The 17,343-nt window shown below is 35.4% G+C and overlaps 1 protein-coding gene across 3 annotated transcripts; it reads right to left on the reverse strand.

Annotated features, from left to right (window-relative positions):
• Nucleotides 1–373: 373 nt before the first annotated feature.
• Nucleotides 374–12,819, reverse strand: apold1a (apolipoprotein L domain containing 1a). Of its 3 annotated transcripts, XM_032566016.1 has the most exons (20): nucleotides 12,682–12,819; nucleotides 11,154–11,204; nucleotides 10,918–10,977; nucleotides 10,777–10,851; nucleotides 10,634–10,699; nucleotides 9,696–9,761; nucleotides 9,453–9,506; nucleotides 9,300–9,374; nucleotides 9,135–9,206; nucleotides 8,286–8,342; nucleotides 7,875–7,946; nucleotides 7,732–7,791; nucleotides 7,067–7,138; nucleotides 6,895–6,942; nucleotides 6,732–6,794; nucleotides 6,170–6,244; nucleotides 6,057–6,096; nucleotides 5,908–5,959; nucleotides 4,760–5,174; nucleotides 374–3,193 (listed from the first exon to the last, which is right to left on the reverse strand). In XM_032566016.1, exons 4-20 carry the CDS (start codon nucleotides 10,828–10,830, stop codon nucleotides 1,460–1,462), a joined length of 3,075 nt encoding a protein of 1,024 aa, XP_032421907.1. In that variant the 5' UTR covers nucleotides 10,831–10,851; nucleotides 10,918–10,977; nucleotides 11,154–11,204; nucleotides 12,682–12,819; the 3' UTR covers nucleotides 374–1,459. The 3 variants fall into 3 exon arrangements, with proteins under 3 accessions (XP_032421907.1, XP_032421908.1, XP_032421909.1); XM_032566017.1 differs by lacking the exons at nucleotides 10,634–10,699; nucleotides 10,777–10,851; nucleotides 10,918–10,977; nucleotides 11,154–11,204; nucleotides 12,682–12,819 and having other exon boundaries at nucleotides 9,135–9,222; nucleotides 9,696–9,758; XM_032566018.1 differs by lacking the exons at nucleotides 9,135–9,206; nucleotides 9,300–9,374; nucleotides 9,453–9,506; ... (4 more) ...; nucleotides 11,154–11,204; nucleotides 12,682–12,819 and having other exon boundaries at nucleotides 7,732–7,788; nucleotides 7,871–7,946; nucleotides 8,286–8,303.
• Between the last annotated feature and the right edge of the window lie 4,524 nt (nucleotides 12,820–17,343).

The following is a 17,343-nucleotide window of genomic DNA, read 5'->3' on the forward strand; positions in this document are numbered from 1 at the left end:
CTCTGATTGGTTGTTTCTGATTGAGTTGTGTATTTCTTTAGCTGGCACTGGGAGAAGGCAGAGAAAGGCTTCTCAGAGATTATCTGTCTCACACTAACCTTTCATGACAGGGTGGCAGTTTGAACAAAACTGTAAAATAAATAAAAGTTACAAGTCCAATATATCTTTGTTTAAGACTTTAATTTTAATCTTTGGTCAGTAACTGAGTTTCTTATAGGACCAAGTTGAACTATTAGATCCTATCGATCCATTGATCCATCGATCAAGCTAGCTAGCTAGTTCTCTAGTCAATTCTAAGCTTTCTGGCTCCCCCTAGTGGCCGTTTACTTTACTGCTCATAGACATAAAAACCCCCTCTAACAACAATTTTTTAAAAATATATATTTTATTTGTTCAGTAAATAACCAGCATCATAGAAAACCAAGTTTATATATATGCATATATAAACATAGAATAAAACATTTTAAAAAAGCAGAAATCTCGATGTCTGGTTAAAGTGCGCTGAGTGGAAGAAAGTTTGTAACAGTCACAAATTTCAACCTGTTGAAGCGCCAGGTCGGTTTTTATAGCATCCGAATATAAAACAGCTGACAGTGAAAATAATATTTTAAAAAACTAGTAGATGAAACTATCAGCAGCATTTTGTTTACAAATAAGCACTTAAATATTTGCAGTTTTACCCCAAAAGCAGCAGCGATATAAAACAGCAACAGGCTCCATGTTTCCCACTCAAACGTTGAAAGTTTTGAAAACAATATTTCCAGAGAAAAGTATAAAAAAGCTCAAAACTCAACAAACATAGTTGTGTCAGATCACGACTTTATTATTGTAAAAAAAAAGACCTTATAGCTGTTATTAAAAATGCTTTTGGTTTTTATTTGTCTTTTTTTTATTTATGAAGATTCATAATATAACCTCACCGGTGCTGTTTCTTAAAACTGAAATTAAACTGTTGTTATATTATGAAAGTGATGATTTTTACTTACAAACTGTTTATCTGAGGAACTAAAACAACTTTAAAATTTAAAGAGAGTATTAAAAAGCGTCAGTATTTCTACATTTTGTAGAAGTTCCATTATTTGTAAATTTTCTCTCAGTGTAAACACATAATGTTTAAGTCAGTTAAAAAACCCACTGCCCTTAAAGCTGCAGTACGTAACTTTTATAAAAAAATATTTATTACATATTTGTTGAAACTGTCACCATGTCGAGACACCAAACAGTAAAAAATGAAGCAGATAATCTGGAAAAAATCAAATCTCCTCTGCCTTCTCAAACAACCAATCAGAGCCAAGAGGCGGGTCTTAGCGCCTGACGGTTCTCCATGTTGGACCTTGAACATCTGCAGAAGCTTCTCTCCATCTTAGAGAAAATCTTGCAGAAAATCCTGTTTTTCCTCTTTTCTGTGATTTAACCACGTTAGTTTGGTTTAGTGTGATCATTTCTTCTAAACTCTGGTTTAGATGTTCAGGCCGTCGTGCCTCAGGGCGTCGTATTTGGACCTTGATCCTTTCCGGCTGTGCCCGTACTCCCTGCCACTTCCTCTCCTTCTCTCCTTCTCCTCCTCTTGTTGCTGGTTTCCTGCGGCTCTCTCGAAGCGCCTCCGGACGCTCTCCACTCTGCCGCTCCGCTCTTCGATCTCCCTAACATGATGGCTCGTCTTCCTCTCCCTCGGAGACTCTTCGTCTCTGTGGCTTCGATGCGAGTCTTTTCTTCCTGTCTCCTCCTCTCCGCTCCTCCTCCAGCTCTCTCTGTCTCTGGGGTGACTTTCCCTCTCCTCCCTCCTTTCTCGTGTTTCGTGTTTTTCTCCGTCTTTCTCGCTCCAGCTGCTGTGTCTCCTCGACGTCTCAGTTTTCCTCTGGGATTTTTCCTCCTCTTTCTTTCCGCTCATTTTCAGGCTTTGTTTTGATTTCTGGGGTTTGTTCGGTTCTTTTGACTTTTCAGGCTTTTTCTCTGGTTTCTTTCCAGGCGACGTTTGGTTCCCAGTTTCTTTCTCTTTCTTGCTTCCTTTCTCAAATTGTTCTTTTAAAACGTCTTTTTCTGCTTTCACACTCGTTTCATTTACCTTCTTCTCAGATTTGGATTCAGGCATTTTCTCACCTTTGTCTTTTTCCTCCACTTCTTGTTCCTTCATACTCTTCTCTTCCTTTTTCTCTTTCTTTATTTTAAAAATGTCCAACACCGACTCTTTGCTCTTCTTTGGCTCCTCATCCTCCATTTTTTCTGCCACATCTTTTTCCTTCATGCGCTTCTCCTCTTTTTTCTCTTTCTTTATTTTAAAAATGTCCAACGCCGTCACCTCTTTGCTCTTCTTCGGCTCCACTTCTTCCTCCTTCTCCTCCACTTCATGTTCCTTCATGATCTTCTCTTCCTTTTTCTTTATTTTAAAAATGTCCAACACCGATTCTTTGCTCTTCTTTGGCTCCTCATCGTCCTTTTTCTCCTCCATTTCTCCAGTTTTCTCCACACTCTTCTCTTCCTTTTTCTCTTTCTTTATTTTAAAAATGTCCAACACAGACTCTTTGCTCTTCTTTGGCTCCTCATCCTCCCTTTTTTCTTCCACATCTTTTTCCTTCATGCTCTTCTCCTCTTTTTTCTCCTTTATTTTAAAGATATCCAATGCCGTCGTCTCTTTGCTCTTCTTCGGCTCCACCTCTTCCTCCTTTTTGTCCAGTTTCTCCTCCAGGAAGTCTATCTCCTGCTCCAGCTCTGCCAGTTTCTTCGGGTCGGACTCGAACTCGTCCTCCACCTCCACCTCCACCTCCTCGACGTCCTCGTACTCCTCCACCTCGATGCCGTCCATCGTCTTCTGCAGCTGCGTCTTCACCTTGTTCAGCTCCAGCAGGCCTTCCTGAAGGTCTTTGCACACCTGCCGGATCTTGGCGGCGAACTTGGTTTTGGCTCCCTTGTGGAGTGTGTGGGAGTCTTTGGCGAGGAAGAAGATGTCCAGGGCGAGGAAGAGGGCGGACATGACGCCAGTGGTGACGCTGACGGCCTTGACGGCCTTGGCGGCGCCGCCGGCTGCGCCCAGAACCTGAACGGTGCTGATGAGCTTATCGGTGTTGATCATCAGGGCTTTCCCCGCCCGGCCGCCCTCCTTCATCACGTGTTTAATGTTGTGGTTTAGAGCCTTTTTGGTGGCACTTTCCGAATATTTCTCAAAATCCCACTCCTCCAGGGTGTTCATGCCCTCCTACAGCAGGAAGCAACAAAACCAGACGATTAGCAGCTGACTTTCCTTTAACCATAGAACTGAAATGATGAAAATGAATGATCTTAATGGAAACACTCATGTTTTTTCATAAAAGGTTTGAGCGCTACACTGCAAAAATACAAAAATATTCTTGTCATTTTGTATTTCAGCAAAATACGGGAGATTGCTTCAACAATAATTTGAAGCAATTATTGTTGCTTCAAATAGTTTTTCATCAACTAGTATTGATGAACTAGTTCAACTGGCAGATTGTTTCAATTATAGCATAGGAAAAATGTCTTAATTAATTTGCCATCAGGACTGGAACTTTTTCATCAATATTAAGGAATAATTTACTTAAAACAAGCTCCTATTTCTTGCTGAAAAGTTACTTGTAAGTTAGTTCTCATGAAGTGTCAATAAACCAATAATAAACCAATTAATAACACAATAAATTAAAACAACTCAATAATTTCCATTTGGATGATTTATAGTTTTTCTACCAAAACCTGGATGATAAAAATCTTCAGTCTGGTGTTTTGGTCTCAACCAGCCATTTTTTGAAGGACAGTTTTGTTTGCAGAGACTTTATGATTCATTTCATTTGTCGTTTCTGTTTGTTTATTTTTATTTTGGATATTTAAAATGTCTTCCAGTTCCAGTTTTGTTGCTTGTAAATGGTCTCAAAACAATCTAATTTATCGCAATAACTTGAATTTATCGTCAAGCAAAATGTTTTATTGTGACAGGCCAACGAAGAAGAAAACAGGAAGTAGAGTTCTTTGTGGTTTGTAGTTAATTTCTTTGTTCGGACAACGCGCAGCTGGCTCCATCAGCGCTCTCACAGCATCTCACAGTTCATAAAAAGTTTTGTGTCATTTACAGAAAAGCGATCACTCTTCTCTAAAATTGCTGACTATAATTTCCTCAAAACACTTCATCCAAAGCATAAACAGATTGTCGCTCCATCACCTCAATAAGACACTTACCTCTCCTCCCATGGCTGAATAATCTTATGTAGCTGTTTACATCCATCGCTGCCATCATTTTAATGACTTATCACATCAACAATCATATCTCACGTTTAATTTAATTTCTTATTTAATCAACACACCTCATTTGTGAAATTGTTTTCGTTCAACATTAGCAGAATATCGACAGAGATCTGCTCACATTTGTAATGGAAATGCAGCTAATGATGTTCGATTTTACAGAAATACCAAACATGGCTTTTAATGTCTTAATGTGAGACTTTGGCTGTTTCTAAAGTGCTTCTAAAGGTCATGACCTCCAGTTCAGCCAGAGTATCCAAAATGGTGTGTTAATGAAATATAAAACTTTGCATTTGCCATTAAAATTTTTCTAATTTTATTTTTTATTTGTTTTCTTGTTTAGAGATCAATGAACGAACCGAACACAGATTGATTTGCTTGTGAATGCTTAAACTGGTCTCTTTTCGGTTTTCTGGAGGTCTTTTAAGAGTTTTTAATGGACTTTTTAATTGAGTTTTCCCACCATTTTCAGGGGAAAAGTTTCCGTTTTGTTGTTTTAAAATAATTTCCTCACCTGAACGAACTCCAGGCACGTCCTGATGTCCTGGATCTCCTCCTGGTAGCCCTGGATCATCTTCTCCACCTTCTTGCGGTCCATGTTGGAGTGGACGGTGTCGGTGATGTTGGCCGTCGCCGACGTGATGCTGCCGGCCGTCGCCACGCCGATCCCCACCGCCGTGACGATGATCGACGCCCCGAAGGTGAACGGAGCCAGGATGAGGCCGGTGATGGTCGCCACGCTGCCCGCCACGCTGGCCACGCCCCCTCCCACTGCGGCCGACACCGTCTTCTTGTGGAACTCGTCTGCGGCGTCGGCCATCGCCAGCAGCTCCAGGATGCGGTGCTGCAAGGACGCCCCCCGCTGGTTGAAAAGGTGAACGAAAACATTGGCTGCCATGTAGACTCGATCGGCTGCCTGCTCCATCGCACTGCAGACAGAAAATAAAAATCAAAACATCAGGATGGAAATGTGGAAGGAGTTTCTACAGGATCAAATCTGCAGTCTTTGATTTATTGGTTTATTGTACATATTATTTTGTTATTTTGCCAATAAAATGAACATTTTGACTTAATTTAGCTTCTTATCAAAAATATTACGCTTATTTTTATGGGGCTATTATTTGTTGCTGGAGAATGAAATTTATCTTAAAAAATAACAACAAAAACCCCAAATGTATTCGACTCACTGTGAATCTGTCCACACGATTGGACTGAATGAACTACTTTATAGATTTCAATAAATAAATTGAATCTGTTTTTGAAACATCTTCAGAAATGACTGAGTATTTGGGCCATACTGAGAACTAACAAAAAATAAAACTACCAGAAGAGTCATAAGATTATGCCTTTATTCTCTTTCTTTTTTTAAACTTTATTCTCATAATATTTTGTCTTTATTTGGGTTTTTTTTTTTTACTTTATTCCTGTAATTTTGTGACTTTATTCTTATCATGAGTTCATGTAATTTTATAAATTTTTTACATTTTTCTATTGTGGCCCTAAAGCACCACAGTGTCCAGACATCTTTTGTAAATTAAAATTATGAATGGACGGATGCACAAATGGACAGAGAAATGCAACATTTTAAAAAAAGTGGGACAAGGAATAAAGTCTAGAAATATAATCCCCAATAAAATAAACCTTTTCTTTTGCAGTTCTTACATTTGTTCATCTTCCTCCTGGAAATTTGAGGTCTCGTTCCACTCGGTCCAACCTGGAAACCAGCGGCACAAATCCGTCAGGCAGAGAACAAGAAACAAACATGAAACAAATTTATGTTAAATTTAAAACCAGTACAGTCTGATATCAACCTTCCGCCGAGTTCCACCACTCCATCAGCTCATTGTTCTCCTGAAAACAGATCCTTCTGTTAATCTGGAGTTAGTCAGTTATTTAACATTTTTTAAACACGTTTTAATCCCACCTGCTCCATCTGGGTCACGCTTTCTTCAGTGGGATATGCTGCCATCTCCACCGGCTCCACCACCACCGTGCTCTCCTGATTAACAAATAGTTCAAGTTTCTGGAGGTTTTTTTGTTTTGGTGATTTTTTTAAATCAGAAAAACACACAAATATGTCTTATATTCATGAAGGGAAAATATTTTAGCCGTAAAAGTCTGGATTTCATTCAATCAGAAATGCTGTTTAAGTTCTGTTTCTCTAGGCCTGATAAAATAATGCAGGAAGAAACAGTAAAACATTTTAAAGGTTTACAATGTGAAACAGGAACTTTCAGTTTGAAATAATTTCAGCTAAAAACTCCAACATCCTTTAATCAGTAAAGGAATAACGATTAAAAATACATGTACACTATTTAAAAAACTTCCTTTTTAATCCTTTATTTGTTGCAATAAAATGCTGGAAAAATAAAATAATCCTTTAAAGAAAGGGCTTAAGATCTGAAGTTATATGTAAATATTATAATAAAGATAAGAAAATAAATAATTTATTTATAAATAACTTATGGAAATTAATTTATTCTGACTTGTGGAGTGTTCAGCTCCTCCATCTCAACGCTCTCCTCAATCACAGGCATTTCACTGGATTTCTGTATAGTTAAAAATAAAACAATGTTAAATTAATTAATCTGTTTTTAATAAAGAATTAAATCAGTTTCATATGTAAAACCCCCATTAAGCAGAAAATACCTCGGTGGACATTCTGGGAAGAGTTTTCTTGACTCGGAAAGACACAACCTGTCAAACGTAAACAACAACAAAATAAAACTTCAAGAAAAACTTTACATTTCGCCACTATAAATTACTCCAAACACTGTTTATTATTCTGCAACTCATAAATGACAAAGTAAAAATAACTTGCTCTTTGTTTCTTCTTTATGGTTCTCTTGCGACTCAGTCCGCGTCCAGCAGGTGGCGTCGCGTCTTCATCTTCCTGCAAACCAACAAATAAAGAAACAAAAACATCATCAGGTAACTGGAATATAAAACTGCTTAATTTAGATTTATATATGATTTTACTCAATATGAACTTGTTTTTATTTTATTTTCTGCAATTAAAATCAAACTTGAGATTCTCAAATTTCAACATAATCAAAGTCAAAACCTAAATCTTTTATATAGATTAATTTTGCAGAGATTTATTTCAGGTATAAATTTACTTTAATTTGATCATTAAAGTTTACAGCTAATGAAAAAACCCAAAAATATTGTCTAAGAGCAATAAATAATTTTAATACAAAAAAACTCTTAAATGTTTTTTATCTTGATAAACTTTGCCACATTGCTGGTACAACTTTTTCTACCACATTTTTTCCTTCCACTCAACTTACCATAATTAGACAGAACCGATCATGAACAGACAGTTTTTTGTGTTACTCCATGTGGAATGAATCTAATTAACTAATAATTTAAAACTAAAATAATTTAATTTAAAGAACTAGTTTGAAACCTAACGTTTATATTGTTACCAGCAGTAGCAGAATATTTATATTTATATTTTATTTTTTAGAATCAGGTTGTTTTTACCTGCTGCTCCGTATTTCTAGGCGTTCGTCTGAAAATCCCGGACATCCTGGCTTTTTTCTCCTGTTTCATAAACATTATGGAGGTTTAATTTAAATTAAGAGGGGAAAAGTGTTAAGACTATAGTGTAAATCTAAGGGACTTACCCTGGTGGTACTGGAGGTGTCACAAAGATCATCGGTACTGGCTGACAGTTTTTGTTGAGAGGCGCTGTCGTCCTTTAAAAAGAAACATTGAATCATTTTAAGGAAAATTCAAACAAAATGATACAATATGGACAAAACCTTGAGATTATACCCAAATATTTGGACATTTTTAGTGAATTAACAAACATAAAATACAGTTTTCATCAAAAAGGTCTGAAAATATTTTAATTCTGGATTAAATGTTTGGATTTTAGCTCATTTAGATCCTTAAACCTGAACAAATTAAGAAAATAAAGCTGTATGTTTTGCTCATGTTATCGGTTTTGTGATGCTCCAGTGTTTAACTCCAGAAATGACTAAAAGGATTGTTAATGTTTGCTGTAGTCAAAGGTTTTAGGTTTCAGCTCTTACGTTCCCGGCCTCAGTGAGGCTGTCCCAGCTGGACGACAGCTGCTTCGTCAGCGGATCCTGGAAAAGAGAAAAATCATTTCAACATTAAATTTCCAAATCACTTCAGCAATTCATGAGCTTTTATATAACATACTGCAACTGATGTTTGCACTGCACAAACACGAAATTATAGCAAGTAATTTTGGTTTAGTTTCTGGTGTAAATATTTTAGTAAACTTAAAACGAGAGAAAACAAACTTACAAGTAACTTTTCAGCAAGATATGGAGCTTTTTTAAAGAAAATTATTCCTTAATATTGATAAAAAAAAGTTCTAGTTCCATTGGCAGATTATTTCACTTATAACAAGATATTTTCCCATGTAATAAATGATATAATCTGCCAATAGAAATTCCATTTTTTCATCAATATTAAGGATTAATTTACTTAAAAGAAGCTCCTATATCTTCCTGAAAAGTTACTTGTAAGTTTGTTTTCTCTTATTGTAAGTTTACTAAAATATTTGCACTAGAAACCAAAACCACCTGCTAGCATGTTGTGTTTTTGCAGTGTGGATGGATGTTTTCAGTTTTATTATCTGCCAAAGTTGATGCTAACCATCATAATATTATTACTTTATATAACAACTAAACAAACTGTTGTCATAAAATGAAAATCGTTGCCTCTTCCTAAAGCTTACTGAAACATCAACCGGACATGAGTATAAATCCGACTTCAGATTGGCAGGATTTGTTCAAAGTAACATTTTCTGTCTATTTTAAAGAAAAATGAATATGTTGAACATCAGAGATGAACAGTTTAGGTTTTACGAATAAAATAAATACTTTTGATGCATTAAATGGTTTCATCACCTCAGCAGCAACAGAGCGCGGAGACGGTTTGGGCGACTTTTTAAAGAACCCTGAAAGTCCTCCTGTTTTCTCCTGCAACAGATACTCCCTTAAAAATATGCTAAATATTTGAGAAGAGAAACTAAATTAAGTCAAAATGTTCATCTCGATTAAATTTTCTTTTACTTTTGCTGGGTTTGCCTCCTGCAGATCTTCAGCGCTGCCAAACAACGTTGTGTTTTCGCCGGTCGCATTTGTCCCCTAAAGACACAACAGAGGTTAAAATCTGGACAAATAATAAAACAGAAACAAAAATGTTCAGCAGAGTTTTTATTCTACCTCCTCTGCAGGCTTCGCACTTCTCTTAAACATGCCGCTGAAAATATTTTTGTCCTAAAAATAGAAGTAAAAAAAAAAAAACCAGATCTAGAAGTGTTAGACAGGAGGTGGATTCAAAGCGAAACATATTTGATTTTCAAACTTTGGAGGAAAAACACATTGATTAGTTTTAAAGGGATTAAAGAAGGAGAAGTGAAGTTCAGGTTTTCGTTTGGCTCAGAGTGTGAAACCGACGGGACTGACCTCGTCTAGCAGGTTGTCAAAGCTTGAAGATCTTTTGAATTTTCCAGCCAGGCCTCCTTTTTTCTCCTGGAATCACACAAACATGATTAATATCTATTAATTTGATGAAAAACTGAAATTGGACTGAATATTAAACATCAAGTAATCTCTGTAGCCACATATTTAGGCTGCTGGAGAATAAACTGATCATTTTCTCCTAATACTCTCCAATTTCAACTATTTGCTGCAACTTAAACTACGGCTGAAACGATTAATTTGAATAATTTGGTCCATATTCGTGTTTATGTTTATAGGAGGTGAAAGAGAAACATTAACACATTTATTAATCCACCAATACGACACTGAATAGTCTCAGGATATTAAATCAACTTTAGCAGCAGCTGGTCTGATCCACGTTACAATAATTTAGCTTATTTAGTATTTAAGGTAGCTTAGATTTATGTCCTAATTATGAGATCTATGAGATAAATCTCATATTTATATGGAATCGATGTGTTTTATGAGATTTAAGTCATGAATCTCATAAAACATATCAGTGTAGAAAAACGCTCGCCTAAATGTACAAAACTCAAATAACACAAAAAACAAACTCTTACCAAGTAATTTTTGTCTAGTTTCTAGTGCAAATATCTTAGTAAACTTCAAATTAGACAAACTTACTTAAAAGTAACTTTTCAGCAAGAAATAGAGGCTTGTTTTAAGTAAATTATTCCTTAGTATTTGTTAAAAAATACTAGTTCCTTTGGCAGATAAATTAACTTAGAACGTGAACAATGTCTTTCATGTGTTAAGCTTTAAGCTTTACACTGCAAACATTTTTAGTTTTTGTTCAAATAACCGAATGAAGAAACGTTTTCAGCTCATCTTTGAGGGCAGGTTTCAGCTCAGGCTCACGTTAAAAAACGAGAGGAAGTGGTTTCATGAAATGAAATGGAAACCTTTGGGCCGGTCGGGTCGGTCAGGTTCTCACTGCTGGCGGACAATCGTCTTTCAGTGTCCATGTCCTGCAGTCAGAAGCAGAAAACGGTGAAGAAAAACCCAGAATCAGGAGTTTTGTTTATATCTGATGAAGCTGCAGTACCTCTGTCTCTGCTTTAGCGCCCTCTGCTGCTAGGTTCTGTGTTTTCTTAAACATGTTGCTGAAAATGTTTTTCTCCTACAAATATGACACTGAAAGTCAGTAAATGTTTTGATACGATACTGAAGGTGTTGAGATCCAGACCTTGTTATTCTCAGCCAGGTCTTCACAGCTGGCTGACAGCTCCCTCTGAGCCTCTCTGTCCTGAAACAGAAAGTCGTTTAAAAGCTTTTATATACGTTACATTGGACAACTGCTTACTGGAGTCTCAGTCTTTTCTCCTTTGGGCGTCTTTTTGAGGAGTCCACCGAACAGACCTCCACCTTGAGGATAAACCAGGAGGAGAGTTTGATGTGTTTTCTGGGTTTTTCCTCACTGACCTGTTTGGTGTCAGATAAGTTCTCAGTGCTGGCCGAGTCAGAAACGGCATCCTGGAAACAAAAACCAGAGACTTTCAGACAGCCACGGTACCCTGAAGAGAATCGGTAAAAGAGGAAAAATGTTGATTTGATGGGTTACCTGTAGAAGGAAAAAGCATGGAAGAAAGAAAGAAACAGAAAAAGAAAGAAGGAAAGGAAGCAAAGAGAAAAGCTAAGCAAAAAAGCAAGAAGGAAGCAAAAGTAAAAAGTAGCCTTCCAAGAACTTATTCAAGTAAAGGTAAAAAAGTATTTGGTAAAAAAGTCTACTCAGCAGCTGATTAGTTATAACATCTGATTTTATATGTAAAATTATGTCATCTGACAGTCAAAATTATTAGTCGTATGTAAATTCTGATATTTTAAAGACCTACATTTTTATAAAATAACAAAATACCAAATTCAAGCAGAATTGCTGTTTTCCAAATAAATTTCTTCATTATAAAACTTATGAAACTAATACTTATTATAGGTAATGTACCTGTACATTACCTATAATGTAATTTCTGACATATATATACTATATGTCAGAAAAGAGTAAATTACTTCCAGTGACAAGGTGTGACATCAAATATATATATATATACCATGATTTCCAAATGGTACATCAGAATGAACATATAGAAGATAACATTACATAGATTTCATAGATAGAACATAGATTGTGTTCAAACAGGAGGTCTCACTTCAACATAAATTGTAGATGTGTGTCTGTGTCTGGTGCATTTCTGGTTAAAACGTTCTTATTCGTCATTCAGTGAAGTTACTCACAATGGACAGAGTAACCAGAAATTGTACTCAAGATTAGTAATACTTCATAATATTTTAATCTAGTAAAACTAAAAGGTGTGTAGAACTATTCCTACTTTTGTAAAAAAAAAAAAAAAGTTACTCAAGTAAATGTACCTAGTTACTACCCACTTTTAAGTAAATAATGTAACTGAGTAAATGTAGTTACACACACCTATGCAAAAATGTACGTATCTATAGATATCCATCTAAAGAAGAACTGAAAATTTTCTATACATCAGAAACAAAAGTTGAAGAATTGAAAGGAGCGAGTGAGGAAATAGTTTAAATTTACTGACAAAAGTTTCCTTCGTACATTAGCAGAAATGAGTTCATAAGACAAAAACCAGAATGAATGAAGCTTAAAATCCACCCGATAGCGACTGTAATAATTACACAGCGTTTTATCACACACTTTCTGTACAACCACTGTATTTTACTTTGACAGTGACATCTCTGAAATATGATCGTAAATTAAAAAATATATATATACATTAAGCTGCACCTATGAATCCTCTTTATTGTGTTGAAGTGAGCTCTGGAAATAGCCGTTGGTACATTTTAGCTAAAGCGCTCGCGCAAACTTGGAAGCTCCAGAAAGATCGTCTGTGGTCGTAACTGACGTTGGCGTTTAAAACCGTTAACCGCTGTAAGACGGACGAAACTAACCGAAGTTAAATGAGGCCGATCAGCTTGAACCTACCGGAGATCCTTCAGAGATCCCTCTCCGATCCTCTCCTCCAAGTTTCAACAGTGATTGATATGTAAAAAAAAAAAAAAAAAAACAACCGAAAACAAATGGGAGGCTCCTTCACTGTCATCAGACTCTCAGGAGTTTTAAAACTTCGCACTCAAGATGCGTTCAGGAGCTGTCCTAAAACACGGAAACAACAATTATTTCACAAATCATTTATTTATTTGTTTATTGCATACTATTTATTAATGCTCAGGGGATTTTACCAAATAGTTTAGCAGATGGACATTGATATCAGAGTTTTTTTTCTTCTCCTTTTTGCTATTCAGGTTAGGAAACATAATATGTACATATTAAGTTATAAACTGCATGTATGCATGTCAAGTTTTGAACATTAAAATTTGCTGTCATTTTACTTCCTCTGTAAAATAAACTATTTAAAAACATAGATTTTGTATGTATTTATTAATGTTCTCAGTTTATAGTAAAAAAAACCTCAGTGTTTATATTTTGTGTCGATTTTCATCTGGGATTGACAGTCGTTGGCTTTTTAATGTTGTATTTTTCCCTTCATTTTAAATTTTACACAATAAAAAGCAATTTGTTTACATTTATTTGTAGATAATTTTTTATGCATGTTTTTAGATTACGGTAAATGCTGGGGAAGTGCTTATAAACATAAATTTTTATAAATAATGGCTATTATGTGCCGTTTGAACTATTATAATGTACAAAAATGTATTTTTTATATATTGTTTTCTTTCAAAAATAAGTTACAGGCTATGAATTTACTAGTTCTTTCAGTGCCAGGAGTGACACTAAATAATGTAAATAACAGTTCAGCGTGGATGTTGTGTATAAATGTCTAAAATTTGTCATCACAAATGTCTGTCAGTGAAATAATGACGCGGCTAGTCTGTTCATGCACGTTGCCTGTCCATCCCATGTTCTCATGTTTCCTAAGCTGCGTTTATCTCCACGTCTGGTAATCCACAGATTCCGACACCACCCAAAGGTGACTACACCTGTGGAACAAAGCATCTTTAAACAAACCCAAACGCACCCGCAGAGCTTCTCTGCCACAAAATTATCTTGGTGAAACTTCATGTTGCACAAGAAAAACACTTCCTGACCAGCAAAAAGAGACCACTGACCAAACTTCTCTGTGTTTCAAGTTTCTCACCTTCCTTCAGGATGAAAAGATGATTAGAGAACTTTTGTCTCCTCTGGTTTATGGCTGTGAACTCACCTGAGACAAGGGCGTGGTCAAGTTTGCTGGCTACCTGTGTCTGCATGTAACTCATAAATTTCACAATAGTCATGATTTTCACATGTCAATAGATGTTAAAAGTGATGATCTAAAATTAGAAAAGGAGGGGGGGAAAAAAGAGGTAGAAGTTGGAGTTGAAATGCTTGATAACCAGTGTGGAAAATCACTTGCTGCTCGTGTGCGTTGAATGTCACATGAGGAATTCCCAGAAGATCATGTAGCTGAAAATCTTGTTCCACCACATTTCAGCTCCTCTACACATGTGTGACTGTCTTTGTTGTCACATGTTGAGTCCAACAAAGTTAATTAAAAACATGCAGTGAAAGTTTGTAAATTTAGTTTATTTAAATACCAAGATAAAAAGAGGATTAGAAGGCAAAATATGTTGTATTCAAACACAATATACTAAAAACGTTAAAGTGTAGCTTCATCTGAGTAGCATATAGTTGCTGTGAGAAGTTTATCACTGGCATAAATGTCATAATTTTGGTTTACCAAGTCATTTTAGTGACTGTCTCTACAGTGTGCAACAGAAAAAAAACACTAGTATTTGGCTGAATACCCTTCAGCCAAATACCAAAGAGACCTCATAATGTGACACCAAGTTCAATTTAGTGACTGTTTGGAATCATCATCCTGTTGGACGAAAGTTGAATACAGGTTTCAAAAACACTCAGCAGGAAAAAGGAAAATTTGTTCAACAGATTTAAAAAAAAAAACACTGATGGAAGACCTATAGTCTACAGTGAAGGATGCATTAAAAATTCATATTATTATTCTTATTGTTTGCTACTCCTGTAAGATTAAAATCAACAGTCATAATGGTGTGATGTAAGCTAATGATGCTAATGGTAGCAGGTACGCTACACACCGTAAAGTAGCTTAAGATTGATGAAGCATCTGGTGTTGACATGTTTCAAGGGAGGTTCCAAATGAAAACATGTTTAGCTTGTACCACTGCATAAATTAAAATATACTGTATATGCATGCGCTGTAATTCCTGTAAATAATTAAAAAATCTTGGACTTTGCATGCACTTCTTCCCTCGCAAAGATCTTTATAAAACAGACTACAAGGCAGCTAATTTGGGATCAGAGATTATGGATTTATTTATATAATGAATTTATTTATTTTTATTTTATTTTACTTTAAAAAAAACAATAGACTTTTTCTGGCTGAATTAAACTAGATGAGGCATCAAAGTGCTTGTTCAATAGCAAAACCTGCAAAATGTACAGACGTGGCGCCACTAGTTGTTAGTTTTATAATAAAAATGTATTTAAACTCACATGGACAGTTTATTGCACATAGAAATATTTCTAATCCAGCCTTTACAGAACAAAGAAGACCAATAAATAAACATTTGCTTCCAACAGGCAACAAAGCAGCTGAGCAGCAGTACAATTAGAGGGAAATATCATAATTTGCATACCTCACGTAGTGGATATACAATTGTCTGTTTGGTTTAAATTAACTTAGTTAAAATGTACCAGTTAATTGATATTAAACAATTCAATAAGACTGATTTATATTTTAAAAACTCACAGGCTTGAATTTAGTGATGGAAACCAGTGACATTCATAATCATTCAGGGTGAGATTTACCAGCTAATATTTCATAAAAAAGTCTGGATTAATAAGTTTTTGCTGAGATAAAAACAACGTTCATAGATTTATCCTTGTCAAATGACAACAGAGAACAAGAAGTGGCTAAGAACATGAACTAAACTAAATAAATGGTGTAAAAACTCTAAACTGATTCACATTTTAACAAAGTGTGTTAAAATAAAGAATAATCTGTAGTTAAGTTTTTGACTTCATCTTGAATTTGTCGGCAAAGAAACAACATGTGATCTCATCTGTTAACGGTTTTGACCCTAAAATGTAACTTAAAACTGATCAAATAAGGAGGCAGATTTAAATGTTGCAAAACCCAGCAAAACGTTTAAGATTATTCAAAATATTTAGCTAGGGTTAGGGTTATTCAATCCTGAAACAATTTTTCATCAATCCAGATTCATATCCACCAGTTTCTATAAAACAAAATTTCACTACTGATAGTTTAAAAATTACACCCAGTGACTGCAGCCACCGGTTTAAAGCATCATTGAAAAAAAGGCACCCATCATAATGTAACGTAAAAATCCCAAATTGAGGTGACCCTATTTAAAAAAAAAGGTTTGTAAAAATAACACTATCAAATCAATTAAATCTTCAAATCTCACTTCTGAAACAAGACGCGTCACACACCTTCCAGATTTTCTCTATGAACCGCAGTTTAAGGTTGGTTTCCTGCTGATGTGGTGTTTTGATTAGAACGATTCAATTTGAAAGTCTCCTCAATGAGACTGGAGAGGAAACAGCAGCAGGAGGTTTTAAATAAGTTCAGAATGTGTAACGTTTAAAGAGTCCTGTTAAAACTTTAACGTTTAACAGTCTGCTATGGGGAGCGGATTATAAAGTTAGGCAGTACAAAAATTAACAGCAATATTTCGGCTTATTTAGTCTGTCATACAGAAAAAAAATTTAGTTCATTTTTCAAAGTCACGTTTTCACCATATTATTCATACATTTATAAATCTCATAGTTCCAAACAAAATATTTAATTCACAAGCAAAATATTTAGGACCCAAATGAATATTTATTTTCCAAACTAAACATTTAATTTCTAAACTAACTATTTATTTTTCAAACAAAATATTTAGCTTGGACCAAAATATTTAGTGAGCAAGCCAAATAATCTTTTAGAAACCAGGCTAACGTGCCAACTAAATATTTAGGTAGCAAGATATTTCCAAACTAAGTATTTAGCTTTCTACCTAAATATTTAGCTAGCACCCTAGCCTGACTGGCTAACAAAATATTTATCTTGCTAGCTAAATATTTACGTAAATATTTAGCAGGCTAGCTACCATTTAGTTAGCCTGCTAACTAAAACACTTAGCTAGCAACCTGAATATTTAGTTAGCAGATCAGGCTAGAGTACTAACTATATATACTACTCAAAAAAATAAAGGGAACACTTTAAGTGTTAAACACCTGTTTAAGTGTTCCCTTTATTTTTTTTTAGCAGTGTATTTAAGTAGCAAGCTAAATATTTTTGTCAGTTTGGATAACTAAGTATTTAATTGGCATCTGATTTGTAAACTAAGTATTTAGCCTAATTCAATATTTAGTTTGTAACTATATTATTTAAATGTAGAATAGGGTGACCAGACGTCCTCTTTTTCCCGGACATGTCCTACTTTTCAGACCTAAAAAGATGTCCGGGGGGAATTTAAAAATCGTCCGGGATTTTGGTCAACTGCCTCAAAACACATTACATAGCTTACAGTGCATTGTGATTACATTGCCACTCCGTTCCACTACTCCATTCCAGGTTTCTTTGTATGGCAAATTAGT

The sequence above is a fragment of the Xiphophorus hellerii genome, chromosome 6, assembly GCF_003331165.1.
Source record: "Xiphophorus hellerii strain 12219 chromosome 6, Xiphophorus_hellerii-4.1, whole genome shotgun sequence".
In the NCBI taxonomy this organism is placed as follows: domain Eukaryota; kingdom Metazoa; phylum Chordata; class Actinopteri; order Cyprinodontiformes; family Poeciliidae; genus Xiphophorus; species Xiphophorus hellerii.

What these genes read in the sequence shown, in the direction of transcription:
- apold1a (XM_032566016.1), bottom strand. Translation starts at nt 10,830, where the DNA reads ATGTTTAAGAAAACACAGAACCTAGCAGCAGAGGGCGCTAAAGCAGAG. An exon ending in GCCTCACTGAGGCCGGGAAC is followed by an intron (nt 7,947 to 8,285) that starts GTAAGAGCTGAA and finishes TTCTTTTTAAAG; the next exon opens with GACGACAGCGCCTCTCAACA. An exon ending in CTAGAAATACGGAGCAGCAG is followed by an intron (nt 7,139 to 7,731) that starts GTAAAAACAACC and finishes GTTGGTTTGCAG; the next exon opens with GAAGATGAAGACGCGACGCC.